Source organism: Citrus sinensis, chromosome 9, assembly GCF_022201045.2.
Source record: "Citrus sinensis cultivar Valencia sweet orange chromosome 9, DVS_A1.0, whole genome shotgun sequence".
NCBI classification, from domain to species: domain Eukaryota; kingdom Viridiplantae; phylum Streptophyta; class Magnoliopsida; order Sapindales; family Rutaceae; genus Citrus; species Citrus sinensis.
The window spans coordinates 26,342,081-26,367,275 of NC_068564.1; the positions used below are offsets into that span (position 1 = coordinate 26,342,081).

Sequence of the window (25,195 nt, forward strand, 5' to 3'; positions counted from 1 at the left end):
ACTAATATAAAGGACTCGCAAAGAGCCAGAGAACACGCTATGCTTGTAAGCTTGCACAGATGCTTTGCACTGGAAGCCAAGAAAACCCAAAGAAAGAAATAAGAATCATCAAAAGTTGCAAAAGCTTCTCTGCCACAGCTTGTAAAAGTTCACGCCAGCCTTCGCCTACAAAAACCCTTCTCCATGCAACCATTCTTGTCACCTCTCAGGCTTCAGTGCTTTCGATTTTTAACACCTCTTCCGTCATTGAATCACTCGTTGTTGTTCTCTCTTCCAATGGCTCAAAAAATGTTGATGAGGTTAGATCTTGGCAGCAGATGCGGAGCAATTCGCGCATTGGGAATCTTGTGTCTCGTGTTGCTGATGCAAAAGAGTGAGGCAAGAGAGTTCCTCATTGGAGGCAAGGGCAACTGGGGCACTCCTACTGATAATACCACTCTCAATTACAATCAATGGGCAGAAAAGAACCGATTTCAAATCGGAGACTCCATAGGTAAGTTGATGCTTGTATCACAAGTAACTATTCATTTGTTTGGAAACACAGATTTTCTCATGCTTCTAGTACTGCTGCAGTGTTCAAGTATGCATCAGGGCAAGACTCAGTGCTTCAAGTGAACAAAGATGCTTACACAAACTGTAGCACAGAATATCCTGTCGCAAGATACACCGATGGCCACACTGTCTTCACCTTCAAACAATCCGGGCCTTACTACTTCATCAGCGGCAACAAAGACAACTGTGTCAACAACGAAAAGCTAGCGGTGATCGTCTTGGCTGACAGAAGCAACCACCTCTCAAACACAACAACCGGAATGACCCCATCTTCTCCGCCTTCACCTTCAACAGATGTAGTCCCAGCTCCAGCCCCTGCTGGTGAATATTCTCCGCCTGAAGGAACTGTTGAGGTTAATCCAACTCCAGCTCCTGAACCTAATAAAAAGCCTAACGCTGCTTCTTCCACATTCGTTAATGTTGCCAGCACCATTGGAGCATTTGCTGCTTCATCTCTTCTTCTAGCATTTTAACGAACTTGAAGATTGATTATCTGGTTAATTTGTATGGTGACTTGGGTCTGATCTCTTGTATTTTTTTAATTTTTTTTTTGGCCTCTATATTTGTTAATGATTTTTCAGAATAACAGTGTTTGTAACGAGCAGTGTATATGTTATGGAAGGAATAAATGGATTGTAAACCATATGGGTTTAAAAATAAAAGATTGGCTTCTTGATTTTTACTATTCTGATGCTTGGAATTGTGCATAAAAGTACTGTCTGTTTGGATATCCACAAAACCTGGGAGGAACAAATGAACTTGCACTTAGAATCACCTCCCATTGTGGCATAATAACAAGCAAATATAATAACAACTTTCTTCTCTATCCTCAACTTGTACAAAAACTGAAAAAGGAAAAAAAAAAAATTGATTCGACAAGAAAAAATTATGAGATGACAGCGAAAGAGAATGCAGTACAAATAGCAGGTCTTTTTTCCAGTAAGCAAAAAAAAAAAAAAAAAAAACATAAAAGTGATGTTATCATGGCCTTCCCATCTGGTAAGATCTGTTTCTTGACAAATTGTAGTCATTCCTCTGTGCAATTATTCTCATTTTTTTTCGAAAGAGAAAGTAACATAACAAAAGGAGTATATACAAGTATTAATTCAAGCTATTAAAACTCTTAAAATGATTGTTACTGACAAAAGCAATTGAGTTGAGAAATCAGACTTCTAATGCTTCATTGCACATCTGGAAATGGGTGCATTACAATTGTTTTGACAAGATATATAGTCCTTACTAGTAAATGTAGTAGTATAGAAAATTTAAGATTCCCTACAAATTTCACCTCTGTATCAAAAATTCTTGCCTATTTCAACCTTTTTCATCAATCTCATTGTATTATGTAAAATTGCATCCAAAATCCCAGCAACCTGAAACCATAGACAAGGACTATTATATGTTAATAATGCATCAATGAATTGCTACATAAAGAGCCAGAACCACAAAATACTGACCGTGAAAACACCCCCAATTATAGCACAGACATTGGTGATGAAGTGTGAAAAAGACTTTGGATCTTCTGTTATCACAACCTGTTTAAGGAAGGAAAAATAGAACATATGAAAATATAATAAGGAAAGCAGGGACGTTAATTTGTTTTCTTTTTGAAAGAAGCAAGCATAGTTGGCTAATTGCTATCAGGGAATGATCTGCTACTCGACCTGCATGGGAGAGAGCTCAAAATGGAACTTTGCAGCTGGTATATATATGCTTTGAACCAGGCTGCTATGGGCTGTGTATTCGTACTCCTCAAGTAATGAATGTTCACGGGAATATCTTCTGGTTATCACCTCGGTTTTAACTATTTGAAGATAATGCTCTATCTGCAAATCCAACCAGCCAGAAAAAAAGTGTATCCTTAGAGTGGTTGAACAAAAGAGATTTCCTAAATTGCAAAAAATCTATTGCTCATTAAACATTTAAGCACTACTAAGGTAATGATTTAAGGAGTTCTCCTTAGTGTCATCCAAGGCAAGAAAAAATCATTCTTGAGCTAACATCCAATCAAATGACATCTATTAAGAATTAAAGGAGCTATGTAACTTTGGTCCAGCCCAAAGGAATAAAATGCAACAGGATGATCATCACTGGATTTTTGGGGCATCACAAGCCTCTATATTCCCTATCTTCTTATTCGCCACCATGGTCTACACACTTTTCTATTTTTACATTCAAAAAGGTTGTCAATACTCATTATGTTACTAAAAGACAGAACAATAGGTCAAGGTCATATAAATAGATTTTCATCAAGGAATAAGTACTAGAATGAAATATATTCTATCTATCTCTATGCTTTAACAATCAGACAAGTCAATAATCTATACCCTTAGTGTCAAAATGTGGGCTCAAAGTTATCCGTTCAAAAAATCAAATAATTCATATACTTCAATCCTGCTGCATTAGTATGTCATAAACAAAGCAAGTATAAATAACAAGAAGATAGCAAAATTACAGACTTACAGTAACATTTGCGCCTACTTCCCGATGATTAATGAATGACCGACCATTCAGCCTGTCGTGGCTTCCACCAAGATAAGGTATCAATCGCTGAACATCACTCATCACCTTAGGGGACAGTTTCCGACCAAATGAGAGATGGGATATAACATGTGACATATTCATTTCAGAAGTATCAAATGAATGGGCTCCGGAACGAGCTGAGATGATAAGATTACCGGGAACCTGGAGGACAACATAGCTGAAATTAAACACTTGAGAAATATGCTGGTTTCAAACAGCAGAATAAATAATTTCCTGGTCAAAGCAATAATATATCTCAAATGCACATTTTAATAACTCTCTATCATTCAGTTTTTCAAAGCCGTCATACAACAGGACTTGCAAGCAAGAGAGCGCAATCGATAACAATAAACTTTGTCCTATGCTGTCATATAAATACACATTCCTTAGGAAATTTACCTTCTTCACACGCACATATCCTTCAATTCTGCATCCTCCTGCCTTTGGTGCTGGTCTTTTAACATTTTCAGCAGTAGTTTTATGTTTACCATCCAAAGCTAGCTTATGAGACTCCTCCAGAGGAATAGGTGCAACTAATTCTTCCATAGCCTGCAAGGGACAAAAATCTTCAAATCACTCTGTGTTGCTTTGTACCTAACATATGAGACAAGATTTCAAATTTGAAAATGCCTGACCTTGACCAGGCCATCTGTATCTCTATCTCCATAATAGGATTCATGATCATGGTGTCCATGATCGTCTCTATCAAGTGTAAGTTAGTAAAATGCTTAGGTAAAAAGAACCATAAAAGTAAGAGAGAAGCCGAAGAAATACAGAAAAGCATATAAACTTAAAAATAATAGACAAAAGAAAGTATAATGAACCAAGAAATACTTAAATTCTGGATTTTTCTTTCCCTTTTCTCTTCCTGTCAATATGGCCTTTCAAGTCTTGGTTTGGAAATGGAGAAAATCAAAAGTTATTGTGGGAAATAGAGAGAGAGAGAGAGAGAGAGATCTTGTAAATTACATATTGCCACATATTAGGTAGAAGAGATGCATTGGCCAAAAGCCTAATGGCATATAAATGCGTGCAAGACAGCATATTAGATTAACAATAAAAATTATTTTAACCGTTGTCCAAGAATATGCAAAATGATAGCAACCGCAGAACATAATTTTACACATAAACATGAAAAGGCAAAGTAAGGAGAAAACTAAAATTATAAGGCTATTATGATGACAAATGAAAAGGATTCAGAATTTTCAAACTCTATTTCCTTTGAGAAAAAAAGAAAAAAAAAAGATTAAAGTTTTACACAACATAATTTTAGATTTAGTCCAATTAAGCATGGTATAAAATTGTTATCAATAGAAACAGTAAAAGAAACATAGATAAAAGGCATGGTATAAAATTGTTATCAATAGAAACAGTAAAAGCAGCATAGATAAAAAGGAATGTGAAAATATGTCATTTACCTAACATCACTTCCTTTGCGGAATATGCGAATAGATGGATACGCTTGTATATGATGCCTGAACATTCATTATGGACTGAATATCAACAACAAAAGTGATGATCACAATAGCAAGAATGTGAAAAAACAGAAAATCAACTGAAAGTGAGAAAACGTTAATCTAGGAATTACCTCCTACATAACTCGACTTCTTCAGTGCAATCAACTTTTGCCAAAAGAATACGTCCATCCATTTCCGGATCATACCTGTAAAAAGCGAACATGAATAAAAAATCGTTAAAGCATGGTATAAAATTGGGTTTGCCAAGCTAATAACTGAATGAGGAGACAGATTTACCATTTACAACATTTATCTACGGAAAAGAATTAAGGGAGGGAAAAAAAACCTTTCTCTCATTGTTTTGGCTGCTTTCTCCCATGATGGTTTCTGGAAGAAGAAGAAATAGTGAGGCAAATATAAAGAGAGAGAGAGAGAGAGAGAGGAGAAATTATTAACAACATCATGAGAGGAAGTCTAACAATACAGTCAAACAAACAAAAGACAACCCATGCTTGGTTGTATAACAAGCATGGAAAGTTCAACACAAACACACACACACAGAGACCAATGGAGTTAACCAAAGTAATGAAGGAATTTCTGTGCACATGTCAGTGGACACACAGAGCAATGGAGTTAATCAACTTAATATGTGTTCATATGGGCAGGCACAAACATGACATCCAAGTGAATAAATTTAAAATATTATATCTGGCAATTACATCAACACAAACATGAGAAAGAATAGATCCAATAGGGTAAATCTAAACAACCATGATCAAAAAGCAACAAGACAAAATTTGAGAAATAAAAGGTGAAAATAAAAATACCAGGCGTTTACACCAGTAGCACCATGGAGCGTAAAAATTGACAACTAAAATAGGATACCTGGAAAGGAAATATAATACAAATCAAAGAAGGCATCATTGCAATTGCCACATAGCAGAGAAATATTGTGATCACAGAATTGAAAATAAAAATTATAAGTTGTGGTTCAGAGAAGGCTCACTTACTCATGTGAATAACTATCAAAATTATTGGCAGTTACCATATGAGAACCTTCAACAGAATCATCATCAGCTTCCTCTCCATGCTTAAGCGAATTTATAACAGGCATTGAGTGGAATTCAGAACCAGTGGGTCTTAAATCAGGTCCTATAGAAAACTTGCGAATAGTTTTTGTTATATTTAATCTGTTCTGGAAACAAAAAAAGCACAACATCAGGCAAGTTCTTGCAACATTGAGAAAATTAAAGACCAATCAAGATCAGTAGCTTTAATAGAGAATAAAAGGATATAGGGCTGGGATGCTTCTTCCATCCTTTCCCAGCTGAAGAAAGAGAGAGAGAGAAGAAAACAGTCAAATTTTTTAAGAAATGCAATTTCCTTTTGAATGGCTATAATATTTATAAGTTAACGTGAAGTAGGAGTTCAGGGTTCCAGCAACAAGTGAAATACCGTATTCCTGCAAGAGATCGGATATTTCTGATTTTATTTTCTAAAATACAGAAATATCTCATTGTATGCTCCATTCTCAAAATTGGTGGTTATTATCAGCCAAAAACTTTTAGCAGTCCAGAAACATGTAGGATGTGTAGGTGAACCTCAAAGCGAATTTAACTTTTTACCAACTGGAAATTTCTGATCTAACCCAAAGGAATCAACAGAAATGCCTCTGTTTCCTAAAACTACAGTAGAGAACGTACGTTTTCAATATTAACTATCAAGACACTATTGCAAGTGAGTAAATTCTGCTTGGACCTTTCAGTAATAAAATTTCTCTTGCTGCCAACCTTGGAAAATCGAAGGACAATTGGAGGATTGTTTAAACTTTTCTAGTATCTATAATCCTTGAATCACAAACTCTTTGAAAAGATTAATATTTAACTATCATTGATGCAATTTTCTTAATCAAATCAAGTCTTATTTATGAAAAGGACAACTACCCAAAAAATTTCTAACTAAATAAATAACAGCACCTAATATGAAATTTAATTGTTAAACTAGAAGTATCGGTTTTAGTTTTTCTACAAGAAAAAGAAAATGTAGAAGCATCAGAAGACCAAGACTTACAGTTCCCAACACGTCACTCACGCCTATTGATGCAAATTCACATGAAAGTGAGGGAAAACTGCATGACAAGTCGAAAATGGTCAGCAAACCCAATTCGTGAAAGATGAATAGCAGGAATGGTTTAAACATTACTTGAAAGTACTTAAAACCAGATGAAAATATCATTTAAACTGATACCATTAAACTCTACCTCATATTAAAATCAATGCGCAAGAAGTCCCCATCAGTACTCTTGTCGACAATGACAGCTGTAGAGGTGGTCACTGTTAAATAATTATTTAGTTCCTGCAAAATAAAAGTCACTATTTACAAAACAAGCAATTGATAAGATCAATAATTACCAAAGAAACAGCAGGTGTAGACAAGCGTTGGGAGTGTAACTGGCAGATAACTCAATAAAAAGAGCCAAAGAACTAAAAACAATGAAAAGCCAAATAGAACTCCACGAAAGCATCATGTTACACAAACAACCTAGGTGGACGATAATATACACTGAATATGCAAAATGCACCCATGATATCCGACAAAAGAGGCACAACTATGCAAGCGGCAACCTACCATTCCAAATAAAAACAACATAGAAAGGGCTGCTATTATGGATAATCCTGCACCAGATAGTGATGCCTCTGTCAAATCCCTTGGAATTTTCCTGCAAACAGAAAAGAAATAAGCAACAATATAAACCCTGTAATTTTATCCATGTGATTTACTAATACAGCCAATGCATAAAAAGATTGCTTTGCTTCTGGCCTACCGATTTAAATAAAAAGATACCTGTTGGATTTATAAATTACATAGAATCACCAACTTTCAAGTATAATGGGATGGACGAATTATAAACATTAGCAAACAAGTAAAAGCGAGTCGCTAACAAAGAGCAATCAAAATCCACTGTCACAAATAGCAACATGAAAGTGCATAGTTTCAAAGCTTCGGAGTTAGTTCAAATTTAAATATTATAATATTTTTAATTCACATACTATTATACTAATAAAAGCTCGAACATAATTGCTGTCCCTACAGTCAAATAGTTAATTTCATATTCTTCTTAAAATGCATCAAAATCCATACATTGTAAGTATAATGAAGAACATAACTTATTAGTATTAGAATTTCTTACGCATTCAGCTGATTCACTAATAATAATAAAACGAACACCGAGACTCAACCATAATTTCTAAGGCTTAAAGAAAATAAACTATAGTTCAATATTTTCGAGATTCAAGATACCATAAAACAAATTTCATAACTAAAATATTAAAAAAAATTCAAAAAGAACTCGTGTTGATTGATCGATAAAAGGCGTGAATGAATATGAGAAGAAAATGGATCTGATTCTGACCTGTAAAAATCGACGGATTTGATCTTGCTCGACGAAATCATGACTGCCCTTGTCTGCGAAAATCAGATTTCACAAGCTCAAGAGAAATGAAGGCATACTAATAGATCTGGTGATTCACTCCGAATAGGCTGCGTTTTTCAATCCGGTGCGTTTTCAGTTATGTGCTTTCTCGTGGAGAAAAGTGGGACCGTAAGCAAGATAAGGAATGTGAATTTGGTGTGATGCGCGAAATGATTGTATAACAGTCGATGCACACGTAGATAAACTTGTCATGAATTCCTGGCCGTTCGATTTTTAGGACTTTCCGCGGGAAGTAATCCTTTCGTGTAGTAGGAAATTAGTAAAAAACTGTCGAATCGATGAAGAAAAAAATCTCAATGCTTTGCTTTTAATGCTAAGTTTTGAAGCTAAAATAAATATAGTTCATTTTAATTTGCTATTTATGCCATGCTAAAAGATATTCAGTTCTCTTTTTTTTTTTTAAATAAAATCGTTAGCAGTTTGGGACGTGCACGTGACCGTGACGTGCCCGTATCATTTTTAAATTAGGCCCATTTTTTAATTATATTTTAAAAAGAGTGATCTGTTAGAAACTTAGAATGCAAAGCCCTGTCCATACGACGTCGTTTACCAATAGTCAATTACTGTACTGCTTCGTCATCACTCATCCGAATCACCATCAACGATCAACACCTCGAAATCCAGAGAATTAATTTAATCAATCTGAAGAAGAAATGGCAGCTCGTGTGATTTTATGGGCTCTCTCAAAACGACCTCGTTGTTTCCACAGGCCATCCATTTCTCGATCCGTAAGCCATTATCTTATCGGCTCAAGCTCAGCGCTCTAATTTCTTTTTTTTTTAAATATATAAATAACAGTTTTGACTGAATTTATTAAACTGAGAGTATTTTATTTAATTTTCAGCTTTTTTTATTTATGCAATTTTTATAATGTTGAAAAATAGATTAGTACGTTGGTTTTAGGCGAGCATGAAAACGGTTCCATCAAGTCACAATCGTTGAGTGCAGTAGAGGCTGCAAAGTCATTGAGTGATGATAATTCAGTATCCATGTTATTGGCCGGGTCGGGTCCTTCATTTAATGAAGCTGTTAAACATGCTGCTTCTTCTCACCCTTCAATCTCTCAGGTATTTGATTAATATTTTTATTATTATTATTATTCTTTTGTTTTTAAGATTAATTTTGTAATGATTGTATCTGGCCTCGTATTAGTTTCAATTATTAAAGCAGTTTAAAATACACTATGAGTATACTTATAGCTATTCCGCTTCTGTGTAATTTTGAAAGCAGTTCTGCAAAAGACGCCTTAATTTTTCAGCAGCCATAGATGAAAAGCCACAACATGTCAATCCTAAACATACCCTTAGTTGTATATTCTTGCTATTCTTGCAGAAAAGGTGAATGAACAACAGCAGCGAAATGGTATTTTGAAAATGTCAAGTAATGGGGTTGTGTTTCTATGTAGGTGCTTGTAGCTGATTCAGATAAATTTGCATATCCTATTGCTGAACCTTGGGCTAAACTAGTCCATATGATTCAGCAGAGAGAAAAATACTCGCACATAATTTCTGCTTCAGGTTCATTCGGCAAAAACGTACTTCCTCGTGCAGCTGCACTATTGGATGTTTCTCCAATTACTGATGTTATTGAAATTTCTGGTTCTAGTCAATTCGTCAGGTGTGCTTTGCTTTCTCTGTTTTGTTTTGTTGCAATGACCACTCCTAGTGTTTAGGATGTTATCTGTTTCGTGAGTTATTACTTCTTTGATGGAGCACGTGGTCTCTTGAAATTCATTAGACCATTCAAGTCAATTATTAATCATATTTGAGGCTGTTGCCTTTATTTCTTCATTTGTTTACAAGTCAAGTGTTTCCTTCAACAAGCTTGAGTGGAGCCTTAGTCTCCAACTAAACAGTGATATGATCTGAAGCAAACTTTTACTTTATGTTGCAGGCCAATTTATGCTGGAAATGCGCTGTGTACAGTTCGATACACTGGTGCCAACCCTTGTATGTTGACCGTCAGAGCCACATCTTTCCCAATGCCCAAGAGTTCAGCTGAATCAAGATCTAATGGGGCTTCTATTTCCCAGGTTGATCTCTCAGCTTTAGATGAAGGTCTGTTTACCTTCTTTCTTACAGTTATAATTGTATAAACATTTAAATACACTTTGAATGCCTATTAACAAAAGGAATTAGTGAGCATTTTGTCCTTTTCATTGTTCTCTTGGAAATTTTAATTCTATTGTTTTTGGTAATTCTAACTGATTCGATTATTTGGCTATAAATCTATTGACTGGGTTCCTTGAATCTACAATAAGTGATAACACATTTATAAAATCTATTGCAGATTCTATTGGAAAATCTAGATATGTAAAGCATACATCTCAGGATGCAGAACGCCCTGATCTTGGAAGTGCACGTATTGTAGTCACTGGGGGACGAGGTTTGAAAAGTGCTGAGAACTTCAAAATGATAGAAAAGCTTGCGGAGAAACTTGGGGCAGCAGGTGAATTTTAATGAAAGTTATAGAGCTTTACCGTTGTCCTTACTGTTGTAATCTTAGGAGAAAAAGTTGATTTCCAATATTTTTAATTTGGTTTAGTGTTTTTCTTCTGATCAAACATAGCCTCTGATCATAAAATTTTTAAAATTAAGATTTTGTCTCCAGACGAAGCACAACTATTTTTATGGTTGTAGCACTTCCATAACTATAATCCTCACTTCCCACAGCTAGAATTCATGATCTGTCCCGTGGAAAGGGGAAGAGAAACCTCTTGCCTAGAAAGCTGTCGGTTTATATTTTTCTAATTCTAATTCTAATATTCTTCATAAATATATTATTTATGTCATCATACCACGATGGCTTTTATCTCTTTTCATTCATTGTCATGCAACTGATTTTTTACTCTCTTTTATATAGTTGGGGCTACTCGTGCTGTAGTTGATGCTGGATTTGTTCCTAATGATCTACAGGTAAGATTTTTGTTGATTCTTCCCAAAGCCTGTATCTACCATGGGATTTTATTCTTAGATAAACTCTTTAATTCAGCCTGCTTAGTATGAGTAATTTTATTTTCCCCTCTGTTCATCCAGATGAAGAAAATAACTTGAATAATAATATAATAATCTATAGGATCACTCTTATGAGGTTTAATTTCTATACAAATCCTTCTCCTCCCTCTTTTCGTGGAACTAAGCTGATAATGTAACTAAGAATGAGAAGACGCAAGTGCTGGTTTCTTTGCTTCATGTCTGAATATGTTAGCTAGCCTCCTCATGCTATCATAATAACTTCTTCATTCGCATTTGAATGAGGATCTGAAGTATCTCTGGATGCTGATTTTATTGAACAAATTATTGGGCTTTTTTGCAAGTTTGTGTTTTGCTGATAGTATATAAATTGCTTTGCTTGTCAGGTCGGTCAAACCGGGAAAATTGTTGCTCCAGAATTGTATATGGCTTTTGGTGTTTCAGGAGCCATTCAACATTTAGCTGGCATGAGAGATTCTAAGGTCATTGTTGCTGTAAATAAGGATGCAGATGCACCAATTTTCCAGGTTAACGTTTAAACTTTCTGGTTCTCTTCATCACTTTGTCTCTAGGGTCCTTATGGCACGCTAGTTCTTGCCAACTGCATTATAGTTTTTACCTCTTTCGGGATGGGCAGGTAGCTGACTACGGACTCGTTGGCGATCTTTTTGAAGTGATTCCAGAGTTGCTAGAAAAGTTCCCGGAGAAAAAATAGATGTGTGCGCGCTCAAATTCCAGGTCCCGGAGAAAAAATAGATGTGTGCGCGCTCAAATTCCAGGTCCAATTGCTAAAAAATAAGTGATAAAAGAAATAATACATTGCTGATTTTTTTTTTATAAATAATTTCGGGTGAGATAAAAAAGTTATAAGTAACATGGTGGTTCATTGATTCTTAATGAAAAAATTTTAAAAAATTAACTCTACTGTTGGGCCCCTCGAATGCCATTTCTGGCTACGCATGACAAAAGTAGTTCTGACTGTTATGTCTTTGGGCCATGTTCATGCATGTTTGGTGGCTCATTTTAAATGGGCTTTTGATGATCAAAATTGGAAGGTGAAGAGGGATAAGGTTGCTGTTTAAATTAATTAAATTTTTGCATTAAGCAAGAATCTTGTCCTCCAATAATGCAAATCTAAAAATGGCAACTGGGTAAATTTTGAATGAATACAACAAAGTCTTTCAAATTAATTCCCAAAAGGCTCACCCACCAAAATGCCGTTTCAGCTTTAAAAAAGAAGGCCCCTTAACAAAGTCGAACATTTGGGGGTGGGAGGAGTTGGAATATTAAGAATGTAAGTTTAAAAATAAAAGCCACAACAAGTAGAGTGGCATGCAGACTTTGAGTGTGTTGTCGGTGAGCGGGAGTCGTTGTGGATAGTTGAGAATTGCTTGTCAATAATTATGATCAAGAGAAAAGAACTCAAATTTGGTAAATAGAACCGAAAGATAATGAAATGTTAACGGATGTTTTGACTCCACTAATTATGAGAAAATTGTAAGTCACTAATATGATCTTCAAATGGTTTTGCTTAAAGTCAAAATTTAGCTTCTTAAGTTCTTAAACACTAACATGAAGAGCGAGCTTATGTGGGAGGTAGCTAGATCCTGTTCGGAATTAAGGTTGGATAATTATAATTTAAAAATTGCAGTACTAATGTGTGTGATAAATATTAGTTATTGTTGCTTGTAAGTTGAGTTACGTAGAACTCATGCTTGTATGATGAAAAAAACTATAATTTTTTTGTTTTATTTTTGTCAAAATTATTATTTAAAAATCATATTTATCATATGTTATCAATTTTCATTTCAAAATCTCAGTTTTTGTCCTCTAACAGCTGTAATTTAAAAATTATAATATACCTCAATACCAAACCGAATATTTGTTCAACTAATAGGGAAAAAAATTAAATTGGAATGAGTTTGGATTCCGCACCAGCCTCTTTTTCCAATTCTCTCTTTAACTTTCTCCCATCTACTATTTTTGGTCACATTTTGCAACGGCACGACACTTTTTTCCGATTGCATTCGGCTGTCACAGAAAACTGCTTTTATTGCACGGAGATATGGAGATAGATATGGCGAAGAACGGAGAAGTGTAGAAAGAAAGAAAAAAAAAGGCATAGCTAGAATTCGATAATGACAAAGAGGCTTATCACATTGATTAGTTTCGATATTTGATCGATATATAATATAGTACGAAAATGAAACATTGAAGTAGATCAAGTAAGACACATCTAAAAAACTTGGTAACAAGTTAAATATTTCAACTAATTGAAATGATGAACACAAATTGATTAAAATTTGAGTGGCTAAAATGAGACTTGGATCGAAAAATTAAATATCGGTGTTTTTTTCCCCACACGGCAGAAAATGAAAGGGCAAAAATTTAGCTGACATACCTTAGCAGTTAAAAAGGGAATGATAAATAAGCATCTAGAAGAGAATAATTTCCGCTATAGCATCATCACGATGGCCTCTAAGCCAAAGAAACCAAAAAGGGTTAGGGTTTCTTCTTTCGTGAAAGAAGAGTAGGCTACCTTCAAAGTAAATGGAAGGCCTTTTGGCGATCATAAAATTGCGTGTACCAATCATTATTGTTATTATTTCATCTATAGGCTAATAATTAAGCATTCATACTCCTACCCTCGGTAAATTTTGTCATCTTCCCATTTTCATTCTTGTGGTTGTGGCAGTCTTGAATCTTAGTTTGTCCCTGAAACAGTCTCGACGCTTGAATCTTAATTTGTCCCTGAAAAACCCTGATCTTATTGCATCAAATTGAGTTTATCTGAAAGGTAGGATGACCAAAGTCCAAATTGATTTATGATTCTTACTGAAAAAACATTGTGTGAAAACTACATAGACAAGTTTCGATGCAGATTTTCTCTTTTTTTTTTTTTTATACTTAAAACTGTTTTGCTTAGATGTTAATTGGCTCAGCGAGTAAAATCTCTTAGGTTGATATAAGTAGTTCGAAATTCAAATAATGCTCATAGGGCTTAGGAGAGAATGCTAAAAATAACAAAGACACTTTTGCATGGTTTCATCAGAAGAAGTACATGATGAAAAATAATGGCATTAATTATATACAAGAGCATTCTCAGCTCATGCATTAATTCTACAGGAAATGATTATTCTATGATAGATTGATAAGAGGAGAGTGACATAGAGATATCGACATTAATTAGATGATGAAATTAATCAGCCTAGATAATCAACTATCATAGACAAAGGAGCTAAGCAAAGACCCCTCTTCTTGAGTTCTGTTTCATTATCTCTTCCATTAATGGAACCATCTCCCACTTCTCTCTTCTACCCGACGAGCTGATGATGAGCCTCCGTCCTCCTGCATATATGTAATAATTACGAAACCCAGGGTACGCCTTGATTAGTTTTCTTGATTTGTTTACATAATTAAATACTAAAATGAAAGTTTATTATTCGTACATATCTTAGAAACGCAACTACCATTAAAACAAAACAAAGACAAATAATTACAGATAATAATTTACCTCTAAAATATCCATGATGTTATTCTGGTCTGGTCTTTTATCCAAATACTCACTCATTGTATTGCAAACCTGTTTCAATAATGTTAAAAAGACTAACAAAATTGACAAAAATGAACAAAGCGAAAATCCCCACAGAAAGATAATATTAACATTATTTGAAAGAAAAATAATATCTGACCTTGGGGCTGTGAGATGGAGAACTAGCAGTGTCTTCCAAATCATCATCAACTCCAGCAACTACTTTAGTTTTTTTCTTCTTGAAACTGAACCTATCACATCTTTTTTCCTGAGAAAATCCCATAGCTTGTTCGTTACCAGCGACTTTATTATAATTGGCAGCAGAGAAAGCAGCATCTGAAATCAAAGAGCTTTCAAGAAGAGAAGAGAAGGAGCTGTTTTCAGTATTTTGTTGGTTAAAGAAATCATCAAAGTACATGGTCCATCCACTCTCTTCAAGATCACCATCACTCATTGTTCTTTCATTATTGGAAGAAGAAATAACTTTGCTCTGGGAATTGTTTATAGAATTCATAGAGTTATTCTCCATGTAAGAAAGAACAAAATTGAAAAGAAAGCAATATTGATTGGGTATATAAGCAAGAATATTGTTTTTGAGTTTCACGAAAGTGCTTCTGAACAAGCATGTAAAGCGAGATGCTGCTATATATAATACAAGCTAAAGAAGCTTGGCTTTGTATGTGGACCATGTAGGGAACTTAAATTAGAGCGTGCGGCTTTGACCTTTTGTGTAGGGGAAGCAAAGATTAAGAGATTAGATATACCAACAGAGATTTCATTTTGGCAAAATTCTTTTTGGTGGACTTGTTTATTTATTTTTTTATTTTTCAATTCAATGCGTTGATTAAGTCACTACATATGAGTTCTTTCGGTCACTTTTGTTATATTTTCTTATAAGGAGATATTGAAATTCATCCATAACTAATCGTAACTTTTTAGATTAATATTAATGATGTTATGGTAGTCTAAGTGAGTGCTTTTCATACACTATATTTCACCCGTCATATGGGTTTAACTATGAAAAAATAAGGGTTAAAAATCGAATTAGACTTTAATAAATACCTTACCTTTTACCTTTTAAAAAAAAAATTAATTTTTTTAAAATATTACAAACAATTCTACTAAAATAATTAAAAATTTATTAGGACCATCCGTTATTAATAGGGCAAGGAGCACATGTCGGAAATTAGCTTGGAAATCGAAAGAAACTTATGTAAATAGAAGAAAAAATTTCCTATATTTTGTTATTAGTAGGAACTGAATCCCATCACTTAAAGTTAGGGAGAAAAAAATGACCAACCAAAAGATGGTTCACAGGTTCTCATAAAAAAAGTGAATTATATTATATGATCGTGGCTTCACATATATTATCATATGAAGATTTTTACTATCTATGATAAGAATTTAATTTTGAAAGTAGATGGATCTTGAAAAGATGATTGAAACAATATATCGTGAGAATTAAAAAGAAAAGAGAAGCTTGTAGACACCACTTGGAAATGAACACCTTCTCTTTTTGGTCTGCCGTTGAAAATGAGTAGAGGCCGCCATCATTGGTTGGAATGATGTATTAAGGCTAATGACTTGGACTAGAAACAAACATAAAAATATTAAGTTTTGAAGGAATTGATTAAAATATGAATCATGGGTTATGACTTTCGTTTTCAGAACCATATTTTTAATGGCTCGTTGAGTTATTGTTTGGTAATGCTCACGTTGATGTTTATTTTTTAATTGAAAAACTTGGCACCGCATTGGACGGTGGTTACCAAATTAAATCCACTTGAATTAAGAAAATTATAGTTAAATTGAATTGTTATTCATGAGAGCGATTTGGTTTAACAATTAATGTTGTACGAGGTACATATATATGAGGGTTAAAAATGGGGAGTGAACCAATTAAAAATGTAAGTGATGTTAAAAAAATTAAGGAAGTTTTTCACAATTAAAGATAATATTTGAAAATTTTTTGATGCAATCTTTGCATATCTCTCTTTCAAAGACATTTTTTTTTCTTAAAATACTATCATTATCAAACAAGTTCATAAATTTTAAGAAATAAGAAGTTGTACACCATTGGCAAATCAAGTGCAAGGTCCAGTATTTTGTTTAATATGGTGACTTTTATCCTAAGCACCTTTGGCAAATGCCAATTTGGAACAATATTTATACAATTAATTATTACTTTAATACATGGTTGATGAAGCTTAAGCTACCTCATGCATCATGATCAACTAGTAGGCTAAAAGCTAAAAGATTTTCATGGTCAATTTCTTCCATGTGAAGCACACAAAAACTCCAAAATTGTCTCCATTATGGGGGTCCTTCTGCTTGTTAAATTAGTGAATGGTCATGATCATTCAATTAATGTCCGGCCCTTAACAGATGGACTTTGCCTTTTTGTATACAAACATCTTCGTCGTCATTTTTGCAATCTTTCAAATTGGCCTTCCATGTCTTTTAGCCATTCTCAGTCTCCCAAATTTTCAATCTCCCATTTGTAGAAACCTACTTTATGTTGAGACACAAAATTAATTATCAATTAATCCTTATTTGACTTTGATCTCCTTTCAATTCTTTATCATCATTCTTAGTCACAGAAGATTTTGTGAAGATTTCATTTCATATAAATTTTTTTTTTCTTTCTGAACCAAACAAATTCCTAATCCAAACTCTATTGTTAATCCTCATATTATCATACTCTTAATCAATGAAAATATTACATATTTGAGCTACATGGGATATGATCATAAAATTTGTGATCCCCACTTAGATTAATTTCACTATTTGTTTAGTCTGTGAGCATATTATTAAAATCCTATTTTATGGACTTCAAATGGGAAAATACCTAACATGTGTGGTACCCAAATTCGAGTGACATTTATAGATAGATTAGTCAATAATTATGGTTATTAGTTTACATGTAATTCAATTTCAATTAGAAAGAACCCGTGGAACAGATATATGGGTCTCATTTTCAATGACATGGGGAAGTGATCAAAATTGAAGGCACAACTTCGTGGGGTCCAATATAACATGATTTCTGGAGAAAATTTTCCAAAGTTTAGGTCGAATACTTTGTATTTCCGTATTCAAAGATGTAATTAATCATGATTTTGGTCCTAGTTAGAGGAATGCCTCTTTCAATGTTTTGATTGTTATTGTTTGTTTGGAATTACAGCATATGCACATGGATTCTGATGCCCACGTGTGTCGCTTTTGGTCTAACTTTGCACATGCCCGTGCGAATAAAGTTCTTTACATATACTGACAAATTAACCTAATGTTTTTGAGTAAACTTGATTGAAAAAGAAATTAAGTTCCCAAATAGCTACAGTTATAGGATAAAACTTATCTCATTGCTCACTGCTTCACTTGTGTCTTCTTCTATTTCCTTTTCGATGTCGTTATAAGATCAGAAAGTTATAGTTTTCGGGATTCTTTTCACCATTTTAAAAATTAATGATTTCATCAAATGCAATTTCAAAATCTAATTTAAAGCCTAAAAAGAATAAAAATTCAGAGGATGTTTCCTTAGTAGATATCCATGCGCCTAACAACCCAAACTCAAGAGCTAATTTATGAGCCGAGAGTTGTCCATATCAACAATTACTCTTAGTTGATGTGATAATCTATATCCCGGCGAAATGTGCTAATGAATCCTGTAAAATGGAATTGCCCGTTGACATGGTAATGTGGGTCCTAATTACAGATTTAGGTCCTTTTGTGATTATTTTTTCGAGGCTTAAAACTGATTTTAAAAATTTAAAAATTAATTTTAATGTTTAGTAAATAAAATCAAAATAACTTTTGTCAAAATCAACTCTTCCAACAACTGATTTTGAAAAGAAGGGAATGAGTATCTTTTAGATTCTGATTTTAAGAATCAAATTTATCGTTTAATACAATTCCAGTAATATCCTTAAAATCATTACCTAAACCCAAAATTATCCTTATTCAAATTGGAAACAAAATTAATATTTTAATAAATTTTTATTATAATTCATCAATGTAAAAATTTATTAATATCAATTTGTTGGTCGAATTATTATTAAATTTGTTTCACTATATTATAAATTTAATTATCAAATTTTTAAGATAAAAATAAAAAAATAAAATCAATATATTATAAATTTTATTTTTAGTAAAAATTATTATAATACACAATTAAAAATATTATATGTACATATTTTTATATGTATATGTAAAATTTTTTATCTTACATTATGTAAATTTTAGTCATTTATTTTCTCTCAACAATTTAACAGTAAAATTTACCAAATGTCCATAACTGTTTTCAAAACTCACAGTACTTTTGAAAACAAAATTTACAAAACACTTAACTGATTCTCTTCACAGCTGGTTATTTCTACAGCACAACTAATAACAATTATTTTAGAAGTTACAACATTTTTAAACTGACTCTTTGTTTTGAAACCATATAGTCAATGACCTATAATTTATACTTAAAAATTAGCTCATGTGTTCATGGATGGCCAAACTTATACACTTAGCTTAACAACTATTCTCAATGATGTGAGAATATCTCCGTTTGTGATGGATTTTATTTCTAATTTTACTTTAAATTGACAATGACAAAAAGATTGTTTGGTAACGTGTTCCATGAAACCAGTTCTCGGAAAATCAAATGTCACATCCAAAAATTTTTAGTTTCCAAGTGACAATTCTCGAGCAAGTAGTAGTACTATATACTACAGATTCATGCTAGTGGAACTGTCAATTTTCGATCACATGACCACTCGTAAAGCCAGGCGAAATGGTCCCTATTTCTCAAGCACTATTTGCCCAAGAAAAGTATTGATCTACTTGATAAACAACAAATGTATCATATTTTCGGCAGCCTGTGATCTCAATAATTTGACCAAGAAAATACACAACAGCAAGGCAACATTTTCAAACAACAAATGTATTGTTACGTATAGGCCATGGATCACAAGCACACTACACGAAATTGCTGAAAAAGACTTGCCATCATAAATATATGGCCCATGCATATATAATAATGTAAAGCATGCACTATGCATGCAGTATTTTAACTGATCGATAGCTTGCTTTCAAATTTCAATCCAACAAGCAGATGCTAACCATTCTATTTTAGTGAATAATCTTATTCTAACATTTATCAGTATCCATGGACTGTGGCACCCTTAAAAGTTTTTTTTTTCTAAAGAATAAATACGAAAAATGCTGTACCTTATGAAACCATGTGGTCTGTGTTTGATATAAGCTTGGAAAGTTAGACACTAAAGTGGTCCACTTGATTTATTTGATTATGCATAAAGATATAATTTATTGAAGGTTTTATGGAAATAAAATGATTCTGACCCAACATTTTTTATTCATACTTTCTCCAATGTTTCATCTTATGTTGGAACAAACAAATTGGGTTATTCAATTGTCCATTTTTAAATTCTTGAGAAGCTTCAAGTCCTCAATTTGTTTTTGTTTTATTTATTTGTATGCATTGTAATAAATTTAGTGTGCGTGGGATGTAATTCGGTTACTTTAGTAATAATATAATTTTCTAAAAACTCATTAAATCCCTTAATATTTATTATCAAAAACGCTAATATAGTAAATTTTTCTACAGTCATATTATTGGAACCAATTAATTTTATTATTATTAATAAGTTATAACTTAATAGAGATTTAGTACAAAATTATTATTTTGACTTAATTATCTTTAATGCAAGCAATGTAGAGGTAAAATGTGTGCCACGTTGATAATTAAGTAATAGAGTACATCAAATCTAATGTATAGATATAAATGTAATGAACGTGCAAGCTTAAAAGAAGCACATGTGGCTGATTTCAAAAGCAACAACAGCTGCTTGCTTCGACTAAGCACATGCATGTTTCACTTGTGTGCTTGTCGTGCATGTTTGAAGTGTTTCCCCTATTTCTCACTACTTGAATAACCAAACCAAAATAGAGCAAAACAGAGAGAAGAAACGAAGAAAAACCAAGAGAAAAGAGAAGAAAAGGAAAAGAAAAGAATAAAAGAAATAGGACGAAAGAAAGGAAGAAGCCGAGAGTGGGAAATAAAGTTTAGAAGTGGAATTAAGAGGAAATATTGTGGGAAATAGAATTGGGCATTTAGATATATATTCAGTGAGTTAAGGGGTAGTGGGTTTATGAAATTTAAGTAGTTATTATTTAATTTACCTCCTACATATAAGTCTTTATATAAGTTCTAACCGTTAATTTTTTAATCTTGTATTTTTGGAGAAATTCAAGAATCTAAAAACCCACAAGAGGCCCAACGACCTCGATTGAAACAAGATCTGTGAGTGAATACTATTATGTATATTGTGAAGCATTTATGTTTGATAATATGATTTAATATCATGTTATGATTATATGTACGTATATTATATGTTTGATTAAGTCATGAAATTTGATTGTCAATCACCTTATATGTACCCTTCCCCACAAGCTCTACGCATGTATATTGAGAGTTATGTTACTCTACTTGTGCGATGTAGTTAAATTCCGCCGGTTATTGAGAGGTTTTTCCCCCATTTTACTCATGCGATGATGATTCCGGCGAGTATTGAGAGTTATTTCCCCTGGGTACTGTTTGGTGCAGTTTTGTTATATATGTATGTATGAATTCTATGTCTGATGTAGAGATGGCAAAACCCCGGGCCGGGTCCGGGTATTGCCATGACCGGACCCTGCCCGGATGCAACCGGTCCGGGTCCGGGTCCGGGTCCGAACCGGGTTTTAATCCGGGTACCCGGATTTTATATTTTTTAATATTTTATGTGTATATATTTTTTATTTTTTGGTAATTTTATAAGTTTTAAATTTATTTCAATAAAATTTGACATGAAAATATAAATTTTAAGTGTTTAAAACTTTATATATGTATAATAAATAAGTCAAATAAAATATAAAATATTTAAAATAATATATATTTTATAATTTTTTTAATAAAATCCGGGTTCTGGGTTTATCAAGTGATGCCCAAGACCGACCCGGCTTCATACCCGGGCCGGGTATTACCCGGCCCGCAACACCCGGGTACGGTCCGGGTCCGGACCGGGCGGGTATTTTTGCCACCTCTAGTCTGATGATATATGATATTTAGTGTGGAGTTATGTCACATGATTATATATAAGCACTAGTACACTACTTTATTATTATTATTATAATTACATTTACGCCTTTTCTCCCAAGATTCCGTAGGTTTTGTACAGATCAGTTCTAGTCAATTAAGGTTGGACCACGAGACGCATTGCTGAATGTCTAGCATTTTGAGCATGTTTATATTGCTTATGTTATATATATACATACATACATACATACATACATATATATATATATATATATCTATATCTATATATATATATCTATATTTATATATATATATATATATATAATTTGAGTGTGAGTATATAGAGTGAGACATTAATTACAAGTTCTAAATATATATTTTCGGATGAGACACATAGGTAGTTATGTGTTTATATCAGAGACCATTTTTATATATATTCATAAATTAAATTTTTGTCATGAGTTTTAGTTATTAATCCACATGATTCGCCTCGGATCCGACATATAGGTCGGGGCGAGTCGTGTCAATAAGATAGTTTAAAAAAACTAATGCATATGTATATCATCTATGTAGTGCTGAGAATATCTAAAATCATCTTATTAAAAGTTTAAAAAATAAATTATTGTCCCAAACATTTTTTTAAAAATATTATAAAAAATAAATTATTGTCCCAAATAATTTGTTTTAAATATTTTATTCCATCTTAAATCTTTAATGTAATATAGCATATAGTTTTTGCATTATGTAGATAGTTATTACTATGTAGATGCAAGTCCTTTAAGATGAAAGTTAGAAAAGTTATAACTTATTACAATTTAGAATTTATTATTATTTATAACCAGCCCAACTAAGACCAAAATTTTTTGTAACTATATAAAAATTATTTCTGTATAGTGTATTACTATAAAGAGATTTTACCGTAAAATGTTGACAAAAACAACATTAAATTGGGCCTAAATTTAAACCATATTTATATTCTTTATTATCTTAGTACATAAAACTATCCTAAAATGAATTATATGTCTTCAAATCTTAAAATTAAATGAAAAAAAAATTGTCTTGTCTATTTTTTCTACAATGAGTACATAGTTACGTGGTTCTATTCTTTATTGTTTCAAATGTGACAAAAATGCTAATTTTTGTCATTAAATCCCTTATTTATTATAAAAAATGCTAATATAGTAAATCTTTTTTGAAATTCTAGTTATGCAACCCAAGAGGGGGGGTGAATTGGGATTCTAAAACAAAATATCATGCAAATCTAAAACGAATTTAAAGCAATAACAATTAAATCAATCACAATATAAAAAGATAAGGGAAGAGAGATTCAAACACGAAGATTTTTACGTGGTTCGGCCAACCTCGCCTACGTCCACGCCTCCAAGCTTTCCGGGCTTGAGGATTTCACTAAGCAAGCCTCCAAGGCTTCAAATGCTTACACTTGACTTCCAAGTTGTCAATGAACCTTTACAACAAGAGATTATCCCCAATCTCTTAACCCAAGTGTATCTCAACACTTACAATCACTCAAAGTAAAAGATTACAAATTGTTTTTCTCTCACACAATATTTAAGATTACATATCAATGCCCAATGTGTGAATAGATGAAGCAAGAATGTGTTTAAAGCTCTACGAAGATTGTATTCTTGAATATAAGCCCAATGGTGGTGTTGTGATCCATCTTGTTTGAATTTGAATGAGCTTATTTATAGTTGGACCTGAAAAACTAGTCGTTACAGACTGTCTACCTGAAAATGGTTCGTCGTTAACCATTAACGGTTAACCGTTTAGGCTGGTCAAAAGTTACCGTTGGGCCAAATTTTAAATAAACGGTTTGCCGTTTAGGCTTACCCTTTCGCCGTTAAATTCCAGAGACCTGCAAAACAAATTTAGTTTAACTGGTCTTACTAAACAGTTCAAGGTTAGCAATATGAAAATAATCGGTTAACCGTTTTCAGTAAACGGTTCACCGTTATTTTCCAGAATCATCATTTTAACAATATTTTGGAGAACATGCTTTCTGAAAATTATCGGTTAGCCATTTTTAGTAAACGGTTAGTCATTTGCTACAATGAAATTATTTTTTAAAATTATAAGTTTATCCCAAAACTTTCTATAATTATATTATGGCCCAAATTGTCATAAAACTTTACAAATAAGTCCATTTCTAGAGTTTCAAAACTTTTTCAATTTAGACCATTAATTGAAAACAACCAATTTCATAAAATCATTTTTCCATTAAGTATAAAACCTTTATATTATGAAAATAATGATTTATTTAAAATAATTTGAGCTTTTAAAAACTTAATCATTCTTAATCTTGTTTGTTATCATCAAAATCAACATTATGGATACATATATGCTAACATTTTTATAGTTGTGTTATTGGGACAAATTAATTTTATCACTATTAAGATGTTATAACTTAATATAGATTTAGCTACAAAAATTTTTATTTTGACTGAGTTATCTTTAATGCAAGCAATGTAGAGGTAAATTTTATGCTACATTAATGATTAATTAATGGAGCACATCAAATCTAATGCGTCGATATTGATAAGATAGACAGAGTTTCAAAAACATTAATTCATATATCCATCATCTATGTAGTGTTGAGAATATCTAAAGTCATCTTATTAAAAGTCTAAAGAATAAATTATTGCCCCAAACAATTTTAGAAAAATATCTTACTCCATCTTAAATCTTTACTATAACATAGCATATAGTTTTTGCAATATACAGATAATTATTACTATGTAAATGCAATTTAGAATTTATTCTTATTTATACCAGGTTCAAATTAAGAACAGAAATTTTTTATAACTATATAAAGATTATTCATTTATAGAGTATTATTATAGAGAGATTTTACAGTAAAATGGTGACAAAAACAACAATAAATTAAGCCCAAATTTAAACTCAAGCTAGTTAACTGTTGTTTTTGTTGATATTTTGTTATTAGTATTCTTTGTTATCTTATTAGATAAAACTATCATAAAATGAATTAGATGTCTTTAAATCTTAAAATTAAATGAAAAAAAAAATTGTGTTAGCTATTTTATTTACAATGAGTAATTAGTTACGGGGTTCCATTCTTTATTGTTTCAAATGAGACAAAATTAGGGAATGGTGAAAAAAAAATGAAAATGCAATTCCATCTTTATCATTTAATGTGGCTCAAACTCGCAGCCATTTATACTACAGAGTGAATGATACAAAAGAAGCATGATGGTCACCATATAATGGCCACCACACTTTTCATATTAACTACATGTCAAATTGGCAGCAGTATTTGCAGATATTTATGTTGTAATTGCAGTGATTTTGGCTCAGATTGGGTTTATTCACTGTCATCATATGATTCTTACAAAAACTTTTTAAATGTTTTACACATCTTTTATTTGATATCTTTTTACAGCAGCTGATCTTACAAGTTATATGCAAGATGAAACGGTATGAGGGCGACAATCTATTTAATTGTTTATACCCCAAAAGAAAAAAAAAATTGACTTGCCTAAACATTATAAGACTATTGAAAGGATGGCTAGGCTACAACTATAATCGGAAAAAAAAATAGTTTCCATT

The 25,195-nt window shown here is 32.6% G+C and overlaps 4 protein-coding genes across 6 annotated transcripts; 2 read left to right on the plus strand and 2 right to left on the minus strand.

Moving 5' to 3' along the window:
* Positions 1 to 1,237, plus strand: LOC102610150 (early nodulin-like protein 3). The gene is made up of 2 exons (XM_006493870.4): positions 1 to 493; positions 574 to 1,237. Exons 1-2 carry the CDS (start codon positions 184 to 186, stop codon positions 1,023 to 1,025), a joined length of 762 nt encoding a protein of 253 aa, XP_006493933.1. The 5' UTR covers positions 1 to 183; the 3' UTR covers positions 1,026 to 1,237.
* A 466-nt stretch (positions 1,238 to 1,703) lies between these two features.
* On the minus strand, positions 1,704 to 8,176 carry LOC102610461 (protein disulfide-isomerase 5-4-like). Its single transcript, XM_006493871.4, has 15 exons — positions 7,945 to 8,176; positions 7,161 to 7,251; positions 6,793 to 6,887; positions 6,603 to 6,660; positions 5,543 to 5,727; positions 5,360 to 5,417; positions 4,879 to 4,919; positions 4,664 to 4,738; positions 4,494 to 4,550; positions 3,711 to 3,777; positions 3,475 to 3,624; positions 3,016 to 3,237; positions 2,217 to 2,378; positions 2,010 to 2,087; positions 1,704 to 1,925 (listed from the first exon to the last, which is right to left on the minus strand). Exons 1-15 carry the CDS (start codon positions 7,983 to 7,985, stop codon positions 1,848 to 1,850), a joined length of 1,458 nt encoding a protein of 485 aa, XP_006493934.1. The 5' UTR covers positions 7,986 to 8,176; the 3' UTR covers positions 1,704 to 1,847.
* Positions 8,177 to 8,548: 372 nt separating this feature from the next.
* On the plus strand, positions 8,549 to 11,916 carry LOC102610758 (electron transfer flavoprotein subunit alpha, mitochondrial). Of its 3 annotated transcripts, XM_006493873.3 has the most exons (9): positions 8,549 to 8,753; positions 8,910 to 9,092; positions 9,431 to 9,642; positions 9,919 to 10,082; positions 10,315 to 10,473; positions 10,888 to 10,940; positions 11,384 to 11,524; positions 11,635 to 11,735; positions 11,777 to 11,916. In XM_006493873.3, the coding sequence occupies exons 1-8, from the start codon at positions 8,679 to 8,681 to the stop codon at positions 11,710 to 11,712; spliced, it is 1,065 nt and encodes a 354-aa protein (XP_006493936.1). In that variant the 5' UTR covers positions 8,549 to 8,678; the 3' UTR covers positions 11,713 to 11,735; positions 11,777 to 11,916. The 3 variants fall into 3 exon arrangements, with proteins under 3 accessions (XP_006493936.1, XP_006493935.1, XP_006493937.1); XM_006493872.4 differs by having other exon boundaries at positions 8,550 to 8,753; positions 11,635 to 11,916; XM_006493874.4 differs by having other exon boundaries at positions 8,560 to 8,753; positions 8,929 to 9,092; positions 11,635 to 11,916.
* Positions 11,917 to 14,059: 2,143 nt separating this feature from the next.
* Positions 14,060 to 15,192, minus strand: LOC102611461 (vascular-related unknown protein 1-like). The gene is made up of 3 exons (XM_006493875.4): positions 14,690 to 15,192; positions 14,512 to 14,580; positions 14,060 to 14,345 (listed from the first exon to the last, which is right to left on the minus strand). Exons 1-3 carry the CDS (start codon positions 15,056 to 15,058, stop codon positions 14,283 to 14,285), a joined length of 501 nt encoding a protein of 166 aa, XP_006493938.1. The 5' UTR covers positions 15,059 to 15,192; the 3' UTR covers positions 14,060 to 14,282.
* Positions 15,193 to 25,195: the final 10,003 nt, after the last annotated feature.